The following is a 19887-nucleotide window of genomic DNA, read 5'->3' as shown; positions in this document are numbered from 1 at the left end:
AAATATCGAAATTCGAAGTATACCAGTATACGCTACAGCTCAGCTTTGTGTTACTGTTGCACCGTGATATTTATGTAGCTTTTATTTACTCTTTGACTCGTTGAATACTTATATGTACAGTTTTTTTTTATTTTGACTCAAAATTGTGATAAGAATGAGTGGTATAACAGAAGAAAATGTTGAAAATTTCAAAACAGAGCACGAAAGCGATGAACATTGGGAACTGCGGCGAAAATTTCTCTTGGCTCATAAAGACAAATTTAAACAGGAAGAATTGATATGTTTGGCTCAAGTTTTTACAAACGTAGAATTTCTTGGATGTAGGTATCCTCAAGAAACAATGCGTACCGTGGCTGAATTATCGAAGGATGTTGTACAAGATTACAGAGAAAAGCAAAAAACAAGATTGCAAAGAACCTTTGTTGGAGCTTCTGATGCTGCTAGCTCAAAGGCCAAAGGTATCAAAAGAAATTGTGAGTTTATTTGAACCATTTAAGTTTAGGTCATTGAATATGTCGCAAACATGTTTGCTTTGAATATAACAATTTAATTTGCTTATTGAAAGTTACAAATTGATACGACTAGTAAAATTAGTCATAACTTTTGGTAAAATATTTCTCAGTATTTCTACCATCTTATTAATCATATTTTAAGAAATATTTACTCAATTATTTATCTTTTGTTTTATTTGCAACAGGACGATTCAAACAAGAATCACAAAGTACAGTCATTGCTGGAAGCTCAACAGAAAATAATGGTCCTAAATCTGTGTATACTAATTTTAAAAGAAAAAGTGATACAGATATAGAAGCAATATCTTCAGAGTCTCAAATAAAAAAGAGATATACTTTCAAACCACTCACAGCAGATGACATCGTTTTGTACCAATATGAAAATGAAAAAGCTCCAACTATGATTGCAAGATTAGCTCAAACCAATAATGTAGTTATGGAATGGAAGTATGATAATATTGAAGATAAGTGTAGATGTACATTATTGTTTAATAAAGGTAAAGTAGCAGAAGGTGTAGGTTTAACTCAAAAAGATGCTAAAGTTGAAGCATGTGATGCAGCTCTTAAAGAAATGCAGAAAAGATATTATACCATTAAAGTTACAAAAAACTTGACCCCGACTGTCAACTTGGAAGAAAAATCTGAACCAGCTTCAGATTACATCAATTCCGATAATATTGGTTCTAAAATGATGAAAATGATGGGTTGGTCAGGTGGCGGTTTGGGTAAAAAATCTCAAGGAATGGTTGAGCCAGTTAGTAGCACTTTACAACAACAAGTGACCAGAGAAGGTCTTGGTTTAAAGGTTGGAACATACAATATTGGAGCATTTAGAAAAAAATGCTCAGAAGTTCTACGAAATTATGTGAAAAATCAGATAACAACTGACATGGTTTTCTCACCATGTTTTACAAATGAAGAAAGGCACGTTATTCATCTAGTAGCTAAACAAATGGGGTTGAAATCTCAAAGTTATGGACCAAAGACATCAAGAATCTTAACTATATCCAGAAAAATTTTGCCTCATGAATTAGTCAATCAACTTCTAGAATCGGGTGGTTCAACTGAAAAGTATGAATTAATAAAACCTACTGAGCTTCAATCTTTGTAATGACTACTTAGTAAAAATTTTTAAATTATTGTAATATTCATTCACTTGATATTATACATAAAAATATTTTTATTTATACATAGGTATGAAATTGTACAGTAACTTTGTAAATAAAATAAAGAATATCTACAGAATCCTCAAATCAAAAACCTTCATGTTATTTAAAGCCAATGAAAACTCCTTACTCATTCTTATTATTTTACTATAAAAATATTGAAAAAAGAAAAAAAAGCTGTGGTATTACAGAAATGTATATGTTCGGATAATGGTAATGTAAATTAATTCATTCGTTTATAGCTGAGAAGTCGATAGTCAGCGGGTCTTACACGGTGGCGCTGATTTCACAGTTGATATTTTACCTCCATCTGACAACTAGTGTGTTATGGAATAAAAATCTGTAGTTTGTACTCTTTACCATAATAACAGTGTCAGTAAGGGAGTTTGCAAACTTGTAAAATATTACTCATAGGTCTCAATTACATGTATATACATACAGTTTTAAAATTGGCATATAAAAGCACGTTTTAGTCAAATCAACCCACGCTAATGTGACGGAGCTTTGATGAATTCTTGAGACAATTCTAAAAGTGCGAAGTCCTGCAAAAAAAAATACTGACAATTTTTTAAAGAAAAAACAGTGAATTTATGTAAACAATACAGGCTAAGCGATCATAGTACTTCCATAAAACGAGAATAATTAGGAAACAATCATCATCAGTTGCTGTCCTCAGATATGAAATTTCGAATTATTAATCGCCTGTAGTTAATAATTATAAAAAAGTTTATACAATTCATAGTTATGAATCGGAAACACTATACTGAAAGTCATGACAGCTACGGTAGGTTAAATTGTTACCTTAGATTGGCTAAAGTAATTTTGCATTTCTATGATTCTTTGAGTTATGGATGAAAAGCACACTATTGAAATTTTATAACGTCCGTTCCTTATGAAATTATAAATTTTGTTTGTGCATATTGTAATCATTTCTACAGTGAGAGTTAATGTTGTAGTTTTAATAATCAACTAATTGTATTTTATTTTTTTTTACATAACACTGGTGTGAAATATCATTAATAGGTGATAGTGTATCAATTTTTTTTAATAATTTGTTATTTTTTGTGAATTTATTGTATGTCAATCATGTCTGAATTTGCTTATTTTGAAGGCAAAAAACAGAAAAATCAAAGCAAATATTTATTGGAAAAGAAGAAACATCTCTGCCCATTTTCTTCCAGAGGTAAAATTATAAATTCAATCTAATTACTTATTTCTCTAACAAGACTTTAATTCATTGTATTATTTTTATTACAGTTATCTTAGAAAGAATACTTTTAGTGGATGATAACTACTTAAAAGACTATGATTCTGTTAAGTTGAATTTTAAAGGTTTGTTACAAATTAAAGATATTTGAACAGAGATTTATAATACCAACGATCTTAATAAAATTTTTGTTGATATTAATTGATTGAACTTGCTATTTTGAATTGTTTTAGATGTAAATAACAGTGATAATAATTCAGTACCTAAATCAGTAAAAAAAAACAAGCAAAATAACGATAAAATAACTAACAATAAGGCTAGAAAATGTTTAAATGTAAATAAAAAGAACCAAGGGAACAAAATTGACCATGCTAAGATTAATTCAAGTAAACTAGACAAATTACCTAAAGGTAAAATTAAAATCTTGACTTGAAACTTCTAAATAATAAACTAATCGATAATAAACTATCGAAAAATGCCTTCATGTTTCAGTTATACTACAGCGATTATCAATGAGTAAAATTATATCATGTTCAACCAAAAAAGATAATTTTCTAGCTTTCAAGAGCATAATTGGTACCAGTGAGTATAATTTTTTTAATAGTTGTCAGGAGTAAATGAAATATAAACTTGATAAACTAATATTTTTATAGAACCAAGATTAAAAATTGAAAATAATGAAACTAAAAACCAGATTACTTCAAAAAATAACAATGAAAAAAGTGTTATGGGTAAGATTTTTATATGAATTACAAATGCTTGAAAAAATTATGTCTTATGATTAAAATTTGAAATTATTGTCTATAGTGCAACATATAAAATTTAACATGCAAGTTTCAACTTACATGCTTTAAAAATAGTATGAATAATTGAGTGATTCAGCTTTATTTCTGAAAATTTAAAGTAAATTTTAATAATTTTTCAGGCTCCAGTGCAATATTATCTGAATTAAAAAAGAAACATATATCTTTTAATAGTGAGTCTATTCTTGACAATAAAACAAGTTTAACAAATATAAAAGCTGATAAAATCTGTTTGAAAAATGCATCTCATTCCACTTCAAAATTTTTGGAAAATTCAGAATATCAAAAAGAAGTGAACGAATCAAAAAAAAAATCATTGAAAGTTAAAGGTTTTACTCAACCAGAGAATTTATTTAGAATCAACAAAAATGTAAAAAAAAAACATATGAAAACAGTTAAGTCTAATTTATTAGAGTCTCAAAAGAAAGCTAAAGAACTGCATAAATTAGATATTAAAAAACCCTTAAAAGATAAATTAAATTTTCAACCAGGTGCAGAACAAGTTATTCAACATATACAACAACAATCATTGAATATATGTAAAAAAATTTTGCAAACAAAAGTGGTTTTAGAAAGATTGCCAAAAAACAAATATATTAAAAATAATGAAAATAATGATGCCTACATAAAAGATATTTTAAACAATAATAATTCAGTTATTACAGATCCTGTTTCTGAGAAAGCTACTGAGTCATTCAGAAGCATATCTCTATTAGAAAAAAAAAATTCTATTGAGTATGATGAAATTAATGCAATTACTTCAGGAAATAATGTAAACCAGAAAAAAGAAACAACTATAAAAAATCCTGAAAAAATACTATCACACAATTTGAAGCATAGGACTCGTGTACATCAGAAAGTTGAAAAATCAGTGAAAGAAGATAATAAAAATAAAATTCGTACTAACTGTACTTCAAAAAAAGTACTACAAACTAATGGAAGAAAGAGAACCACTGGTCTTGAAACTAATTTAAAAAATATTTCAAAAAATTATCCTTTGGTAGTAATAAAACCAATTTCAAAAGATATTTTTGCTACGAAAAATCCTATTCTAAATTTCAAAGATCAGCTTCCAGACAATAAATTAGTGTCTGGTAGGAATGGGAAAATTTCTGATAAAATATATGAATCAAGAAAAAAGTTAGATGCTGAAGCAGCGTCAAAAACATTGTCTGTTGAATCTAAATTATCTTCAACCAAAGATATTATTCTTTCTGAACCTGAAAAAATTGAAGTTTTATCCGATCCGCATGTATTTGATCAATTGCCATCTTGTAAGTATTATAAAAAACATATTAATAACATTATTTTTTTGACAAAACTTACCTAATATCACTTAAATCTGTAGGTTGTGATATGAATTTATATAGTACTCCATGTATATCATCACAAAATCAAAAAACATTACCATCAAGCTTCAAGATAGATAAACAATTGATGGTTTGTGTAAAAAGGCTGAAAGATTATTCTATAAACTCAAAAGATCATACTCAAAATAGTTATAAATCAAATTCAAATAAGAATTATGTTGTTAAAAATAAAAATAAAAAAAATAGAAATTTTAATAAATGTTCATCAAGTGCTGTAGAAAATGAAACTTTATTTTTTGGTGATAAAGGTCAGATAGTTCATTATAATATAAAAGTTTTTAAATATAGAACCTTTATTTATTCAAATATTCTTACAGATACAGATTTAAACAATGTTAATTCTAAAGATATATATATACAACAAATATCAAATGAAAAAAGTACATTCAATTCAACCTGTCTTAATTCAATCTCTAGTCAGAAACTCTACACTGCATCACCTAAAGGCACCAAAAGCAATGAAAATATTAAAAGAAATCAAAAAGTTTATGAATCAGCTTTTAAACTTCACAATAGCCAAAATAATGAGTACATTGAAAAGCAATCACTAAATTTTCCTCTTACATTTGAGAAAGTTGAGCCTTTAATGAATATTAAAGAGGAATGTAATGGATTGTCAGATGAACATGTTAAATCGTTACCTTTGAAGTTTATTAATGCATCTTATTGTGGTAAATTGTTTTTAGTTTACTTACTTTAATTGGATTTAATTTTACGAAATATTTTTTTAGCTAGCAAAGATAAACCCAAAGAAGAATGCAGAACAATTCAAGAAAACATCAAGAATTTTGGAAATTTAGTTACAGATAGTAAAAGTAAACCCCAATCAATTAATGAGTCAAAAAAGAACTTAGATCAAGAATGTCCAGAAAATGTTATGAGTACAATAAAAATTCATGAGAATGATGATATCTCAGATGAATCAAGTTTCAGTATGTACCATTCATCAAAAATGTTTAAAAAATGCGAATCACAATAAATGATGATAATAATAATTTTTCAGTAAAAGCTCTTGATGCAGCAAGTGTAAGAAAAGTAATTAGAAGATTCAAGACGTATAATAGTAAACAAATGCCTCTCATAAAAGAATTGGTTCCTCTGTTGGTAAAAATAAAAACGAAAAAAAATAAAAACTTTCAAATTAAAAAACGGGTATCCATGAAAGCTGCTGTTATTGAACAAAATTACAATAAAAATAGGTGTTTGGCAAAAAAAGTAATAGCTAAAAAACGAAATTTATTAAAACTTGAATCCACTAAAAACACAAATATTGATACAGAAATAAGTCTTGGCGAAAAAGAAGAAATTCAAAAGACTAAAGGTAATCATTTTTTTGATAAATTTTATTTTTTTTAGTAATTTAATAATGTACTATGATATTTGTATTTTCTGTATTATAGATGAGAAACTAATTCGAAAGAACTGTCGAACTAACAGCGTTCAAAATTTCGTAGAATTAGTTTCAGTCAATGAAAAACCATTAAAACCTAATGAAAAACGAACATTAGTGAAATCAATTATTACTTTGGATAAACCTTATGATTTAAACTTATTTCGGAGAAGATCTCCTAGAAAATTATCGTGTTGTAAAAATTTGGGCGAAAAAACTACGCTGGTGAAGAAAAACTTGACAAATTTGCTGATGCCTGGTTAGTGATTACACTTAAATTATAGTCTTTTGTGCTACAATACATGTAATTAAATTTTTAGAAACGCCTCAAAAATTCATAAATACCAAGCTAAATATGGAGAAATTTACAGAAGAAAAAAGCAGTAGCTTGATATTCCAAAATAAATCTGATATGCTTGTGAAAATTCTGGAAGATTGGGATGATCAATGCAATTTCAAAAGTCTACGAACTGACAATGAACTTTTTAGAATAGATCATATGACAATTTCAGAGGAACTAAAAGCCTGCAGTGATGTTTTAGTTACTACAATAACTAACGAAAATGAATCAGAAAAGGATGGAAAACGATTATCAAAAGCAAATTCTACAAAGAAATGTGTAGAAAAAAAAGAATTAATTTTCAATGAGAATTCTAATAAAGTTGATGATCTAAACATTCACTCAATCGATAGTATGTTAAAAAAAATATTTGATTAATACTAATATTTTATTGAACATTATAGTTTTTTTTATAGTTCCTTTAAATGCGTTTTAGAAAAAACACTGAAAACTACTAATTTTGACATTGCTCAGAATATAGCGGTCAGCTCTTCCGTAATAAAGGAAAAAATATTAACACAGGAATTACTTAATTTCCAAAATGACCAGGTCTCTTCTCCATTTGGAAAACATACTTATAATCATGATGTAAAACTAGATGATATTTATAAAAAACATGTATTAAACGAAAGTATTAGTAAAGATGTGGATTGTGAATTCATTTTTGAAAAAAAAACTGAGTCTACTAGTACTTATGGTTTGTATTCAAAGATGTATCTCAAAACATAATTTTAGATTTTATAAATATAATTTTTATTTTCAAATAAGATGTAGATGATAGTTGTCAAAACAAAACTTATTCATTTGATAAAAATTTAGTTATGAATGAACATCAAAATTTTAAATCAAAAGAAATGGAACTTGAAAGTTATGAGTCAGGTATCAATGAATCATTAACTCAATAATTTTCAAACCAAAATAAAATGGCCGTTAAAATTTAAAATCATAATTTGTTGCAGAAAAAAAACCAATAAAAAATGTACAAGATAAAAATCTAGAAATATTGAAAACAGAGGAAATGAAAATTTGTGAAGATCAAATTGAAAATGAAAATGTAGAAAGTGCCAGTACAGAACTTCGCAGTGGTTAGTATTTACAATTTTTTTTCATAAATAAAGGTTCATATTGCAATTTAAAATTTTACAATTTTTCAGATTTATCTAATATCAATTTTACATCAAAAAGTATATCTCCTACTAAAATTAGAATCACTGCTCGGAAAAATTGTTGTAATGAGTCTCCAGAACCAATTAAAGTAAATGTGAAAGACATAGCCAAAATCATCCCGAAAGGACCATTACCTGATGGAAAATGTAACTTGCATAAAAAATTATGTGACAATTATGAACTTTTAACTTCTGAAAAAGTTGACCGTGACGGCTTATTAAATTTAGAATCAACTGAAAGTGATAAAAACTTTAATTCAACAATTGAGGAAAAACCAATGAGTGAGTTTGAAAAATTTACGGAGGCATTACAAATAAGACCAAAACCAATAGAACAGAAAAAACAAGTCCCTCTTTCCACAATTAAAGAACTTGGACATCTTGATGTAACTTCGATTAAATTAGAATCGAAAAATTATAGTTTTCAGAATTATCACGAGAAATCAAATGTGGATCATGTTGATCCTTTTTGTCAATTGAAAATGTTAAGTGAAGCAATCGCTATTTTAAGTAAAAACAAGGAGAAGCCAATTGAACAATCATCTGACTCACCAATTATCAAAAACTATTATAATTCAAAGTTTATAGGTGAAAGTAAAAATTTAAATGAATTAAAATTATTAAAAAAATCTTTGAAAAATAAACAAAGTAATAAACATCAAAATTCATTTTATAAAAATGATGAATTATTAAATGAAAACTCGGATACTAAATCAACTGTTTCAAATGTCAGCATATCTGATGAACAAAATGTACAAAACTCTTCAACTGAATCTGAATTCAGTAGTAAGTAGTTATATTTACATTCAAAAATTTATATTAAATATACACTTGACATTATTATTTTCTGTTACAAAATAAATTGCCATTAAAGATGAGAATACCCAAAATGTGAAAAATCATCATTCAAAAGTAGTAAGATATTCAAAATTTTCAAAAAACCAGAAATTGGTTAGTCATATGACAAAAACTTCAAAACAGAATGAGGTTTATAGAGATAATATTCAAAATACAATGCCACACCTTGAGAAAAATAACAGCTTAACTGGTTTGTACTAAAAATTATAATTAAAGTTTACAGATAATTCATAGTTGAATAAAAAATATATTTAAATTCAGAACATAAATTAACTGATGACTGTAATAAGTCTAAAATATCGCAGAGAATGAATGATAATTCAAACGTAGATATAGAATTTTCCATACAACTTGATAATTTTATTTAATTTTCAATTTCTAACTCTTATTTGAATTGTGTAATTTTCTTCACATTCAATTCACATGTTTGTTAATATGATTTAGAGCCTAATGAAGTTACGGAAGAAGTTATTATTTATAATGAAGGAATGAACATTGGCACTTTTGATTTACTTGATCATACATATTCTCGAAGAAGAGATGATGATAGTGAAGGTTACAATATTTATAAATTTTCATTTTTGATAATATCAGTTCATGATCATTAAATTTATGATATATTTTTTAGAAAGTATTGAAGATGATTCAAGAATTGATTCCAAAAGCGAAGAAGATTTCCCTGAAACGAACAATTGTTGGAATAAAGGTAAAGTTTTATTTTTGAGATGCGTGAATTATTTTAGAAATAAATTTATTTTGAATCGTTTGTTCTATGTTTTAAACTTGTAATCGATAATATAATCGATATTACTCGTTATTATAGAATAGACTAGTGGTAATTAATCATTAGATATTTTTTCAAAAATGAGATAATAGTTATTTTTCGGTAAATTTTCGAGAATTCAGCCTTCTAATAATCGTTATTTTCATACCAGTAGTTCGAAAATGACTATTTTCCTCCCGTTGCGAAAAGCGGTAGCTAGTAGATTACGAGACAAATAAGGTAAAAAATTTTTCGATTTCGTCCGGCGAAAGCAAAATATTACTTTAGATTGCGATGTCACAAAAAATCATAAACAGGCTTAAACCCAGAAAAAAAATAATGGCTCGGAGCACGTGCTAATTACATGTTTCCTGTGAATTTTTTGTTTTTCTTACTCTGTAGGGCAGTAATATATTGTTTACAAGTTTAAGCGTCTTATAGTAATTAACAGATTTAAATACAAGTGGAATCTTTTTAGATTTATCTAAATTTCGCCTGAATTTCAAAAGTAAAAATGTTACGATACAACTCTTAAAAATAAAAGCTTCATGTAATAAACAAGTATCGTTTATGCAAGCTTGAATAATAAATGTAATTAGCATTTAATTGACCATTTAAAATCATTGAATGTTTAATTATTAACATTTTAGTTTCTTTACAAGAATTGAAGAGCAACGTCAGTAGCAGCAATAATAAATCTAGTCATAATCATCTTATTAAAAAAAGTAATTGTACAAAGAATCTTTTACCAATGCACAATCACTTTCACAATAGTAAGTTTTTGAAAAACTAAAATGTACTCATTAAAAAAGATAAATATTTATGTCATGATTGTTTAAAGGATTCGAAGATTCAAAAATACACCCTTATGAAATTAAGAAAGAAGATGTCCATCTTCATAGAAATGGTAAGTTTTTTTAAACAAAAATAACATTGTTTTTTAATGAATAACTTGGTAATATTTTATGTGTCAATAGAACCTGTAAAGTGTAAAAAATGTGATCGAACATACATGGATAAAAATAGATTAAAAAAGCATTACTATGAATGTGGTATACCACCAATTTATCATTGCCCATTGTGCTTTTATACAGCAAGATATAAGCCTAGCGTCATTCGGCATTTGAAAAATGATCATCCTGATAAAATTATTGAAACAAATTTTGAAGAAATCTTAGATAAAGTGCAAAAAAAAGCTACTGAAATAAAAAGTATGATTTTGTTAAATTAATTTTAACAGTCGAATTTTCAACTTACAATAAAATATTTTTATTTTAGCTAAATTCAAAAACCAAATTTTAGCTGAAGAAACTAGTAAAAAGATTCAATCTGATCATTCCAATCCTTTAATAAGTGAGTATTATAGTTTTAAAAAATGTAAAATCATATGTTATTTTACAAAACGTAAATGTTAATAGGAGTTCCAAGGTCTTTGAAGATCTACTGCCCAAATTGTAAAGAAGAGTTTACAAAAATACCTAGTAACTATAAAAAGTTTTGTAACACCTGCAATATTAATCTAATGTTTAATTGCCACCAATGTGAACGCCGTTATATTTTAACGAATCGCATAAGCTGTCACATTCAGGGTAAATGCAGGGTTGGCGACCAGGATGATGAAATTGTCAATAAAAAATCTCATGTTCGAAAAACGTTTCCAAAAGTGAAATTTATTGAATCAGAAATATGCTCTAAGGGCTGTGGAAAAAAATTCAAACTACATTCGACAAGATTGAAGCATCAGAAATTGTGTGGAAAAGCTAGAGATTTAACGTGTAATATTTGTTCATTTAAAACTAAGTATCAATCGACTCTTAAATTCCATACAAAGCTTCACGTGTTGAATCAAGATCGAAACATCACATCAAAAATTGCAGAAGGTAAGTTTAAGAATTTTATGGCATGAATTCGATAGTCTGTATAAAATAATAATATATGAGTATTAAAAACCAATTTCTAGATGAACATAGCAACCGTGAATAAGCATCAAAGAGTAAGTAAAATAATTGATCAAACATATATGTTTTTTTTATTCGTGAAACTAATCATTATTAATTTTTTTATTTTATTAAGAATAAATGTGTGTGGTGCATGCATAAAATGTGTACATAGAAATCTCGATCACCAATAACAGAAATTATTAATGAAGTTTTCGTGCAAGAAATGTAACCAGTGTTACGCTCACGAGTCAAATTTAGAGTCACAAATTGGTCTGTGTCTGCTAGCAGCAGTGAGTTTCAAAATTTTCTACTACTGCGTTACGAAGTCTCAAGATACATACAACTCGTAAACATAGCGTAATTAATAAAAAAAGTCGCTGTATTGTAAAGCTTGCATGAAGTCTTTTAGTTTGAAAGAGAGTTTTTTAAGACATAGAAAAGATTGTTGTGATCAGGAACCGATGTTTATTTGCGACCATTGTAACTTTAAGACGAAATCAAAGTTTAACATTAAGCGTCATTTGCGTTGCTTACATCCTTCGTTTTTCAGTGAAATCAAGTATAGTTGAAACAAGTGCTTTAAAGTATTTTATAACTTTTATGTATTCGAACATCACTTGGAGATGTGTGGAAATGTATTGTTTAAGAAAATTTATAAATCGACGATGAAAAACTGTTCGAATAACAGAGTGAAAATTTAATAAATGTACAACTATTGTTGTTACATAATTAAGTGTGAGAAAAAATGTATGTATGATGTAATATTGATTGATCAAAAAAAGTGTGAAAGATCATTTTGATATTAAAATATGTACCTTGTACAGAGATGTTGAGACCATTATGTGAGATTTGAAATCTGAGAACCTCGGTTTCTCTTTTCTATGATGGTATTATAAAAAGGTTAAGAATGAATTATTTTGTATTAACTTGTCTGTATATTTTAATTAAAAATCGTAAATTTTTCTTGCTTCAATGTTATGAATTTTTCATTTTAGCTCGATCAACCGTAAATCAAAAATATACTTTTATCATAATTATACAAAATAAATAATGTACAAAAAAGTATTTTAATTTTGCCATATTCATTTTTGTCGACAGAAAAGAACCAATAAATTGATCTGTCGTTGTGCGATATAAAACATGAATGATACAGCTCGACGAGGCAATACGTAATTAGCCGTGCAGAAAAGCTTGGACGCGCGAGGGACGAAAAAAGATGAGCACCGATCCTTGATACTGGTCCTCGTGTGGGTTGCAATCAGCGCGAAAGAAAAGAGAAAAAGGCGACCACGCGAGGAATGCAGACGAGCGCGTCATATATGCGAATGCGAATCAAAATTGCTCATTCCAGGCGAGGAACATCAATAACATTTTTCTACGGCGTAAAAAGCATCATAACGCACGTGATGTCTCCTCGGTGCAATAGGAATATGCCGCCGCGGTGCGTCTGTGTTCCGCGCGCGCGAATAAGGGCTAAAACGTTATGTATTCGACTGAGCAATAAAAGTCACTGCGCTGCCGGCTGCGAGCGTTCGTCAACCCCCTTTTGCGATGCGCGTGTGTACACATATGGGAAGTATCCCTCGATAGGACGCAGGAATTCAAAACGCGTGTAGATGACGAGGCATCGATGTACAGAACGCGTCCCTATTGCAGCGAGCTTGCATTTTACGCGTTTTGCCGTTTGAACACCGTCTATTTTCATTTAATCCACGCAAGCAGTGAGTTACTATTTTTTTATTACGATAAATTCGCAAAGGATTTTCTTAAAGTATAATATTTATCTTGCACCACTCATAATTACAAAATTCTTTTTATCCATACAATCATTATTATTCGAAGGTAAACGACATTGATATTAACATTTCACAACTACATTTCGGTACTAGTAGTATTTAATACAAAAATTACTTAGCCCTGTACCAGTAGCATTTTTAAATAAAATCGAATTGCACCGCTTATTTGAAAATAGATTTTAGAGAAAAAAGATGGAAATATAGACAGTTAACATTATCGATTGAAAAACTGATACAATAGAAGCAAAAAAGTCTTTTCAAAAATTGTAAAATAAGCCATTATGATTTATCACCTATTCAGTTATTTTATATTTATACGGACGAAAAGCATACTTATGGCATTATTACCGGTGTTTTTACTTTCTTTTATTCTAATATAACAATTTTAAACTTTGCTTGTTACATTTTAGAAAACATTATCTTACCATAACAAATTTAACTAAATATTTCTTTACTTTATTACTGCTTTGTTTACCCTTGAAATTTATTGCACGTCTTTTCTTCAAAAGCTTCCATACTTTACTGTCATACCCTTTAATAAGAATTTTATTTAGTTCATCCTCCTATTGTTCCTGCAACAAGTAATTTTCTCATAATAAGAAAACTTATTTAAAGATTAGAGGAAAACGGTTAACATGGAATAAAGTCGATCATTGTATTTGAGAAAGATAATATAATAGAAAGGATAAAAAGTTTTTCAAAGCCTGTGAAATATTTTATACGCGATCAGATTTTATATAGAATATTTAATATTGAAACTTTCAAATATCTATAAATCTCTATCATATCAGAAGATATCAGTATCTCAAAATTACTGATGTATTAAAAACAGTTCAAAAATTTTCATTTGAAGTGAATATTTAAAGTACATGATATTCTGCTCTCGAAACTGATGACTATTTGGTTTGATCAAAAATCAAGAGTAGATTTAATGTCACTTTTCAGTTTTATTTTTAAGACTCGTCTTAATCGTCCAGAGTGAAAATTCGGATAACTGACCAGAAGATACATTTTTTTATTGTAAGATCATAATAGTAATTTAAAAATTATTTTTATAGTCTTTTTCTTCTACGGCTAAGGCGTCAAATAAAACGAATAAGAAAATAATTTTTTTTAGATGCTTTTGTATTATGATTCTACGACAGCTCTTATCCGTTTACGACAATTGTTACTACATAAATTATTAAAGTTGTTAAAAATTCAATACACATGAATAGTTCTTAAATGTTTAGTAATTTTCAAAAATTAGTCAACGTTTATTATGATGATTTTGTTGCCCTCGTTGCTGGATTATTCAAAATTATAAAAAGTCTCAATTAAACTATTACTGTTATTTTGAATAATACGTCAATTGAAATACTATTACGTCATGGTTTGTAGAAATTTTTAATAATCTTTAAAAGAAACGTCCAGTTCTTTAATATATGTAAGAACGTATGACATCGTGGAAGTCAACCATGTTCTTATAGTTGGTCCAAAAATTAAAACAACGAACAGTCCAATGATGATGAGGAGAAAAGTAACTATAATACATGTAGTCTTGGACTTGTGTAAGATTAAATCTTAAATGAGGAAAGCAACAGACAACAATTATAGTTGTTTACCTTTTACGAGCTTTAATCGATGCAAGACTGTTCTGCTGTTGGGTCTGGTAATTTAATCCTTGTACCATCCTTTTTAGCACGAGTTTTTTGTGGGGGTTTCTGAAATCTTTTTTCATTTTTGGAAGGGTTTATAGGGTTTTTAATGAGTTTCAGCTGTAAATTATATGTAAAAATGACCTGTAAATTTAGATAATGTATGCTTATTAGTACGAACTTACCCAACGAGGATCATTGACTATTTTTACGTCATTTTTTATATAATGGCCTTCCATGATGATATTACACTTAAGTGTTTTGAAGATGAAGTGAAAAGCAGAAAACTATAACTATTTGCTTTTATTTACACCAAGAAGTATATGAGGCATTTCATGCGAAGTGTCCTAGCGCTTCGCCGCGCGGCCCAATTAAGCGAAATCACTCAGTTTCTAACTCACGTAAAAAGTATCAAAATATACTCAGAAAAAATAACTAACTAATGATTTCGATAGGAAATTTCCTCAGCTTTCCGATGGTGTGGTCAGATTTTCCGAAATTTTCCATTTTCCCCGGAAAAATTTGACATAAAGTTTAAAACGCAAATATCTCAAAAAGCCCATTTTTAAGATTTTTTTAAATAGTCCCAATCGAAAGCTGAGGAAATTTCCTAACTGTATGCAAGTTTTCAGAGTGTGCAATTGATTATTACTTAGTGAAACACAGCTGTGAACATCGGGCGCTCGGCCGCGCGGCGGTATGACGCCAGCCGCCGCGCCGTCAGCCATCGCGCGGCACCCACTGCCCTATTCTTGTGTATGACACGACTCTAATTTCTCTTTAAAAATTAAACAAATACATGATTTCGATGTATTTTTTTCTCAGCATTTCAATGCTGCGGTCAAATTTTCCAAAAATTTTCGTTAATTCCAAAAATCGTTTAATTTTCAACTCGCTGGAAAAGTACCTAAGTGCCCCTTGAAAAATAACTATCACTCTATTCCGATGGAAAATTGTCTCAGCTTTCCAATGGCGAGGTCAAATTTCCCGAAATTTTCCATTTTCACCGGGAAAATCGTCGAGAACTCTATAAAACTGACTATCTCAAAAACGACTGAATATTTTGAGTTATAAAGTTTATGTCAAGTTTTTCCGGAGAAAATGAAAATTTTTGGAAAATTTGACCGCACCATTGAAATGCTGAGAAAAAAATACATCGAAATCATGTATTTGTTTAATTTTTAAAGAGAAATTAGAGTCGTGTCATACACAAGAATAGGGCAGTGGGTGCCGCGCGATGGCTGACGGCGCGGCGGCTGGCGTCATACCGCCGCGCGGCCGAGCGCCCGATGTTCACAGCTGTGTTTCACTAAGTAATAATCAATTGCACACTCTGAAAACTTGCATACAGTTAGGAAATTTCCTCAGCTTTCGATTGGGACTATTTAAAAAAATCTTAAAAATGGGCTTTTTGAGATATTTGCGTTTTAAACTTTATGTCAAATTTTTCCGGGGAAAATGGAAAATTTCGGAAAATCTGACCACACCATCGGAAAGCTGAGGAAATTTCCTATCGAAATCATTAGTTAGTTATTTTTTCTGAGTATATTTTGATACTTTTTACGTGAGTTAGAAACTGAGTGATTTCGCTTAATTGGGCCGCGCGGCGAAGCGCTAGGACACTTCGCATGAAATGCCTCATATATTCTTATTCTCATCTGTTTGATTATTGAATAGAGAGGGATTATAACTTTCGCGGGAAATATCAATCATGTTACGAGATTTTCAAACCGATAAAAGTTATAATGGAAATATTTTAAGTTCATTTTGTCTATAATTTTTTTTACAAAAATTATTTTCGTTATAACATTAAACTTATGCGATAGTTGTAATGTTAATGACTTGATAGAATAGTTTTACTTTACGTGCAGAATTTTGGGAAAATTGTTTACTTCTCTTCCATGAGTTTAAGTATGGCATTTAACGTTAATAAAATATTAATTTTCATAAAATTTGTAATACTCTAATGTGCACATTAAAATGAATATACTTTTTTCCAAATTCTGCTTCGTTTCGGGGGAAGAGGGTACGACAATTTTGAGACTCCACATATCAAGAATTCAGATCAGGATTGCGTGTCAAGTCAATTCATTTTACATTATGAAATATTATAGAAAAAAATTGTATAACTGAGATACTTTACTATCATAAAAAAAGGTTTCAACTATTGTTGGAAAATTGTTTAAATTAAACGTTGTTTCTACAGAAAATCACCACGTGTCATAAACTTTTTCATTTCATGTGATAATAAGTGTCGAGCGTGAATTCAGAGCCAGGCTTGCTCAAACTGTTTTATCGAGAAAATGTTTGGCCAAATTATTTCATTATTACGAAAACAGTTCTATTCATTTGACAATCAGCACAATTTTGTTGGTTTTGTGAAATAATGGAAAAGTAGATAGTTTTTTTGAAAAACTCGTATCTTTATTAAATCTCAAGATCAGTGTAACGAGTAAATTTTAAGATCGTATTCTGTCTATATTAAATTTTGAAATTGAATTTGTAAATGAGGAAAAACATGCTTTAAAATATGACAATGGCGAGTTTGAGAATAGCTTTAGAATGGTTGCTGGAGCATAGAGCGACGAATCCTCCATAGATGGCATTTATATAATGGTATAAGGACACACGTATCAAGCGAGCTAAATTACCCATAATGACCTCGAAAATCGAAAGGCAAAATGAAGCTCGGGGCTCGTTGCTCGGGAATTTGTCTGTATGTCCTCTCGTTGAGAGAGCTTTCACTCCGCAAACGAGCTGCCGCTGGCTCTCCGCACAAGCTCGACCGCCACCGCGTGCAGGCGCGAGAGGGGAGGCGGCAGTTATGATTCGTTGTGAATATAGAATATACGAGCGGCGGAAGCTCCACCCTCCGCCGCACGCGTCGACAATACTCGAGCGCCGACATCTCAATTCCCTCTCCGAGCGTCCCATCTGCGCTCGAGGCTTTTCCATGGGCATCCCGACTCGCTTGTGTTATAGGTCCTCTCTCAGCCGCGCACCCATATATATATATACCTATACTGCGTGTATAATAAGAGCGCGATAGGAACGTCGGGCTCATTTTTTCGCAACTCAATTTCGTTGCTCTGCGAGCTCGAGCTGCGTCAGAGGCATTTTTTAATCTTTTCACTGGGCAGAGGTAAAGAGAAGAGCGGACTTTTAATAATAAATATCGCGGCCACCTGCGCGCGCGACTTTGGCCTTTGTGAGAGGCACTTTTCCTCGGCATATAGCACGAATCGGAGAGAGAGAGCCGAGAACTTTAATACAGATATTATTAATGTATATCGACGAGTGAGTGAAAAGATTGCCGCGCGCGCGCCATCCCAGCTCCGCACACGATTACTAGACTTTGTTGACGTTTCTGCCTCGACGCTACAACTTGGGGCTAATTTGATTGCTTGGCAATTCGTTCGCTCTTAACTCGCGTTTCATGATCATTCGCGTTTATTCAAAAATATTGCTGGCTTCACCGCAAACTCGAGTCTCGTAATATTACCTCTGCCTTTCAATTCTGTGCGATTTCATTAAAGCTATGAATGAATTCATTTTCGCGGCTTAACGTTAAAATCACTGTTCGCGCGATCGTCGGACCGACTGAATAATTTAACTTCAAATAATAATTACATTTAGACATAAACTTTAATGACATGAATATGTATTCGCCCTGGACCGTCTCCATTTTCCAACCTCGCAAAGCTTTTGATACGCGCGCGCACTGGTTTTTTCTTTCTGTTTTTTGAAAAAATTTCTGCTTCATCAGTAATCATTGGCTTTCTGTGTTTTTTCATAAAACAGAAAACTCTGAAATTTAAAAAAATAATTATTTTATAAAATTGACTAAGAAATCATATACAAGATAATGTAAATAGTAGTTACAGTAGAGAAAGAAAGAAGTGAACGATTATTCAAAATTTTCATGTGATTCTAGGGTAAAGAGAGAAAGAAAGAGAAAGAGAACGGCAGCTGTCTCGATCTATCAATGATTATCGTTATAATTACGCACGTAATTTTTAGGAGTTCTAATCCACAATTGGTCATTAGCGGACTGGTGTCTAATTGAAGCTTTATATTCAAGCCCAGATAAGTCAATAAATAATGCGATTTTGGCTATTAGCAGACTGGTGTCTAATTGAAGCTTTATATTCAAACCCAGATGTGTCAATAAATAATGCGATTCTGGCTATTATTAGGTAAAAAAAACATTTTTCGAGAGTGTAGTTTTTCAAAATTGGTTTATTGAAATAATAGAAAAGAATCTATAAATATTTACGCGCACAGAACCTTTTATTTTCGTATTAATATATAATATAATTTTATATGATTTATTCAAATGTCAAAAATTCGAAAAAAAATCTTCGTGAGTCGTTTTCTTGAAAACATTGATAAAACATTTAAATTGTTTCTGTTTTAAATCATAAGGTGTATTTAAATAGAAGGTTTGCGATTCCGTTCAAACGAAGAATTCATGTTATTTACCAAAATATAAAAGTAAGAGTACAGAGCAATAATTGTCTCACCTAGATGATCTTTATTATTTAATTCAATAACAGACGAACTATTTTAAATAGTAAATAATTTCATAGTAATTTCAGACTTACGCATTCATGAAAAGGTACGGAAGCTTTTTTCAAGCTTTTATACGAGGACTTGTAATCCTACTCTTGAGGCAAACCCGCACTCGAGCCTGTATATTGTTGTGACAAAAGGACGGGCAATGAGAAATTACCCTCCACGCAGTATTTTCTTTTGCAGTATTCGCATTTGTGCGCAAAGTCACATTGCTATGCGGCCACTTGTATCGTTCGCATCTCAGTCGTTCCCTATTCGCCTTTTGTCGAATTATTATCACGTATTTCTCATTTGATACAATTACGAATTATAAAATTAGAGTATGAGAATATGCTATTTTTTCAAGTGAGTCACAATACATGAG

The 19887-nt window shown here is 29.9% G+C and overlaps 2 protein-coding genes across 2 annotated transcripts; both read left to right on the top strand.

The window, feature by feature from the left end:
* The first annotated feature begins 5 nt into the window (after positions 1-5).
* Positions 6-1764, top strand: LOC106651495 (NF-kappa-B-repressing factor). Its single transcript, XM_014370019.2, has 2 exons — positions 6-458; positions 698-1764. Exons 1-2 carry the CDS (start codon positions 155-157, stop codon positions 1621-1623), a joined length of 1230 nt encoding a protein of 409 aa, XP_014225505.1. The 5' UTR covers positions 6-154; the 3' UTR covers positions 1624-1764.
* A 224-nt stretch (positions 1765-1988) lies between these two features.
* Positions 1989-11569, top strand: LOC106651304 (uncharacterized protein PF11_0213-like). The gene is made up of 26 exons (XM_023462259.1): positions 1989-2462; positions 2790-2861; positions 2936-3010; positions 3119-3295; positions 3378-3467; positions 3539-3616; positions 3811-4962; positions 5037-5306; positions 5376-5729; positions 5790-5990; positions 6062-6379; positions 6459-6707; positions 6769-7140; positions 7225-7485; positions 7557-7667; positions 7748-7873; positions 7943-8740; positions 8829-9002; positions 9257-9367; positions 9441-9518; positions 10226-10348; positions 10417-10482; positions 10553-10786; positions 10854-10928; positions 10994-11455; positions 11536-11569. Exons 1-26 carry the CDS (start codon positions 2423-2425, stop codon positions 11556-11558), a joined length of 6090 nt encoding a protein of 2029 aa, XP_023318027.1. The 5' UTR covers positions 1989-2422; the 3' UTR covers positions 11559-11569.
* Positions 11570-19887: the final 8318 nt, after the last annotated feature.

This window comes from Trichogramma pretiosum, unplaced genomic scaffold (assembly GCF_000599845.2).
Source record: "Trichogramma pretiosum strain Unisexual culture from Peru unplaced genomic scaffold, Tpre_2.0 scaffold9, whole genome shotgun sequence".
NCBI lineage: Eukaryota > Metazoa > Arthropoda > Insecta > Hymenoptera > Trichogrammatidae > Trichogramma > Trichogramma pretiosum.
This window is presented reverse-complemented; position numbering and strand designations above follow the sequence as displayed.

Coding starts and splice junctions, on each gene's coding strand:
- LOC106651495 (XM_014370019.2), top strand. CDS start 155: ATGAGTGGTATAACAGAAGAAAATGTTGAAAATTTCAAAACAGAGCAC. Junction 459..697: donor TGCTAGCTCAAAGGCCAAAG/GTATCAAAAGAA, acceptor TATTTGCAACAG/GACGATTCAAACAAGAATCA.
- LOC106651304 (XM_023462259.1), top strand. CDS start 2,423: ATGAATCGGAAACACTATACTGAAAGTCATGACAGCTACG. Junction 3,011..3,118: donor TGTTAAGTTGAATTTTAAAG/GTTTGTTACAAA, acceptor GAATTGTTTTAG/ATGTAAATAACAGTGATAAT. Junction 10,483..10,552: donor TGTCCATCTTCATAGAAATG/GTAAGTTTTTTT, acceptor ATGTGTCAATAG/AACCTGTAAAGTGTAAAAAA.